The sequence below is a fragment of the Cryptomeria japonica genome, chromosome 6 (assembly GCF_030272615.1).
Source record: "Cryptomeria japonica chromosome 6, Sugi_1.0, whole genome shotgun sequence".
Lineage (NCBI taxonomy): Eukaryota > Viridiplantae > Streptophyta > Pinopsida > Cupressales > Cupressaceae > Cryptomeria > Cryptomeria japonica.
This window is the reverse complement of record NC_081410.1, coordinates 149405620-149408974: the sequence shown is the minus strand read 5'-3', so window position 1 is coordinate 149408974 and position 3355 is coordinate 149405620. Positions and strand designations below refer to the sequence as shown.

The 3355-nt window shown below is 33.8% G+C and overlaps 1 protein-coding gene across 1 annotated transcript; it reads right to left on the bottom strand.

The window, feature by feature from the left end:
• Positions 1-607: 607 nt before the first annotated feature.
• LOC131064924 (uncharacterized) lies at positions 608-2489 on the bottom strand. The gene is made up of 4 exons (XM_057999265.2): positions 2407-2489; positions 2035-2291; positions 860-1436; positions 608-770 (listed from the first exon to the last, which is right to left on the bottom strand). The coding sequence occupies exons 1-4, from the start codon at positions 2487-2489 to the stop codon at positions 608-610; spliced, it is 1080 nt and encodes a 359-aa protein (XP_057855248.2).
• Between the last annotated feature and the right edge of the window lie 866 nt (positions 2490-3355).

Sequence of the window (3355 nt, the reverse complement as noted above, 5' to 3'; positions counted from 1 at the left end):
TTTAATCCCGACAACTCAATTTTTTAAAATCCTAATTCTTAGCTTGCCAATATAAACCATTCACATGCACCCATTTAATCCCAACAACTCAATTTTTTAAAATCCTAATTCTTAGCTTGCCAATATAAACCATTCACATGCTGGGGAATACCATGAAACTAGTCTATTAAGGGACTTGATCTAAGGGAACATAACCCTATCAATCTTGACAACTCTCAAAAAATATTTCAAAATATTATTGTCCATACATTCATGTATTGAATCAAATTACAAAAATCTGTCCTCTATCAAATTCACCATTTAGACTATAGATCACTCTCATACATTAGATCACTTAAATTTGATCCCAAAAATCTCACATTTAACCCACAAATATTTTAGATTTTGTATGAAACCCTAAATATTTATAAAATAGTAATCCAAACCATTGGACGCTAGCGTACTATTATAGCTAGAATTCTTATAAATACAGGTACCTGAATGCGCAATAAGAACAAACCCATGGGAAAGATATAGCAATTAAAATATTATTGAACTTGAATTGGAATCCCGGATATCAATTGTGATCTTGCACATTTTATTAATTCGTACTTAGTCAACACAGCATTTACGAAGAATTGGTATCAGTAGAGAACCAATAGATTGACGAGAAAGGTGACAAATACATATTTCCTGTTTGTGGATTTGGAGTGTCTTCATGTTTAGGAGGAAGTCCTCCCACAGTGGAAACTCTCTGCACGTATTTAACTTGCTCTATATATGATCTACTTCTGCAATTTAATTCAAAAGGAAAAGAGCCATGAGTAAAATGGTGAGAATAATATTAATGAAAGAAGAAAAATATGAATCATATACTTACATGTAAGGAGGATACGCAGCATAACTGGTGGCCTCAAGTTTGGTCCAAGGGATACTATCTTTATCTACTATAACTGTACTCACTAACTTGAAAGTCACTCTAACTTTCCCAAGACCAGAAGGCATTGACAATTCCCATGCAAGCTGTCCTCCCTTGTCATCAGCTTGTGAAAGAAAATAATGTCTTCCCACTACTTGCTGTCCCGGTGAAGTATACAGCAAAGCTGATACATTGAAATTGATCCAGGAAGAACCGTTGAATCTGTAGTGTTGACATCCTTCTCCATAATACCCCAAAATAGGGATTGAATTCTTTGAATCAACACTTATTTCAGAAGGAATGGCTGCTGTATCAGGGGATCTATCCTGAGACCAGAATAAGTACTGTGCAGTGTATGGGACTTGGATTTCTTTTGCATCTTCTTCACAATATGGTGGGGGAACTCCACCCTTGGAATGCCTGCGCTGGACATATGATACCTCACTTGCATGCCCATACCCACTATGACTAATTCCCTTCAGCAGCAAATCATCAATGTCATCCTCACTCTTGCCCTTCTTTGTACCGATTTGGTTAACTGTAACCACATTAATAATTACATGTCAGAAATCAATAGACAAGAGGTTTCTAAAGATGGTCAAAATGATTGCAATGCTTTTAGAATTTTCTGTGAGAGTTTGTTGGATCACATTTTTAATCCGTGAGACAAATTTGGAGATCATAATAAACTATCAAATAATTGATCACTCAAATTCAAATTTATGACTAAAAATACAATTATCTACCATTTTTTTTTCTAAATAAAAATGTGTTGTTATTATTTTTAGTCAAACATAAAAGTTTTGAGTAAATCCTGAAACTCAATAAAGGGAACAATAATTATAGCACAAAGAGACAAAAATGATAATATTATTTTTAGTCAAGCATAAAAGTGTTGAGTAAATCCTGAAACTCAATAAAGGGAACAATAATATAAGAAATAGAACAGCAAACTAGACAAATGTAATATTATTGTTTAATCATTAAAATAATTTCAGTATTATATAGTGTTTAAATATGACGTTATTTTTGTGACCAAGGTTCAAATTCCATTAACACAAGAATAAGATCTCCTATTCGTAGCCTCACCAATTCATAAGTCTAGATAAAAAGCATTCGAACAAAATTTACAATACCTGTAACTGTTGACTCGGGTATGGCAGAGACAGGGTCTCCTTCCACCATGCTGAATGAAAAAGTGGGTTGAGCTCCTTGAGCCAGGGGATGAGGAAGGTAGTATTGGTAGCCCACTGATACATTTTTATCATTATCATAAGCAGAGTAAAGTTTTGCAGTAGCTCCAATATGGGTATAGTTCATCATCCCAGACCCATTTGAGCTCTTCTCACATCGGTAAATCTGAACTCCAGTTCCATTCACTTTCAGTAACAGTCTGCAATTAAAACATGGGTGTCAATTTACGAGATAAACTGACTGGGGTCAATTAAGAGATTTCCTGGTTCAGATTGCATAGTTTTTCCTGTAAACTAAAACTCCAAGAAAAAAACAGAGATTCAGATTGTTTCTCACGGGTTTCCAAACGGAGGCTGAAGTGAACTTTTTGTAAGCTGGAACGTTGCTTCAACGGCATGTTGAAATGAAAGGCACGTTGCCAATTGCAATAGGATAACTGAGATTACATGCAAAAAGTTCCTGCATATTGAAGCCATAGTTCTCTACTCTCCTTTTTTCAATAGGTTTTTTCTCTTTGGAGAACTGAGATGGTTTTCTTCCAAACAATGGCGAACAAGTATATATACGCATTTCAATTGTATACACCGCCACTGGACGCCATGCTGACTCTTTCTTGGCGTGTTATCACATTTTCCATATTACTCTCCATTCTCTCATTTAAATATCTTTGGAAAGATCCTGTTAAAGGATTGTTCTTTAAAGATTAGGATAGCTTCATCCAATCAAAAAATGACTCGTTAAACTCAAAACAGTTATGGAAACGCGTGAGAGATCCATTTTTGACTATTTCTTAAGGTTGGAGACACCCATTTTTGTTATGCAGATAAGGTGAGACGTCTATTCTGAATTATTCTGAATTATAAATATAAAATAAAATAAGGCATTTGTTTGGAATTTTTCGTGATCATATCGGTTGTATTAGCAGACAACCTTTTAGAAAACATTTTTTAAAGAATTTGTATTACACAGTCAAGATGGATACACAACTGTGCGCCTAGAACGATGATGTCTTGTGACACTATAAAATTCTTCTACTTAAATATAAAGTTAATTAAAGTAAAAGTCTTGTTAGTGATTAGATCTAATCAATTAATTTATATATATAAAATATTAAAATATTATGTATTGGAAAGCATGTGTTATTTGAATGAGTCATTATGAGGATGTTTATATTCAACCTTGTATGGAGGAGAAAAGGGCTGCATCTATTCTTATAAATCACATAGAAGATCTTGTCATTCTTTAAATAGAAAGAAAACTAAA

What these genes read in the sequence shown, in the direction of transcription:
- LOC131064924 (XM_057999265.2), bottom strand. Translation starts at nt 2,489, where the DNA reads ATGCCGTTGAAGCAACGTTCCAGCTTACAAAAAGTTCACTTCAGCCTC. An exon ending in GAGAAACAATCTGAATCTCT is followed by an intron (nt 2,292 to 2,406) that starts GTTTTTTTCTTG and finishes TTTTAATTGCAG; the next exon opens with ACTGTTACTGAAAGTGAATG. An exon ending in ACCCGAGTCAACAGTTACAG is followed by an intron (nt 1,437 to 2,034) that starts GTATTGTAAATT and finishes ATGTGGTTACAG; the next exon opens with TTAACCAAATCGGTACAAAG.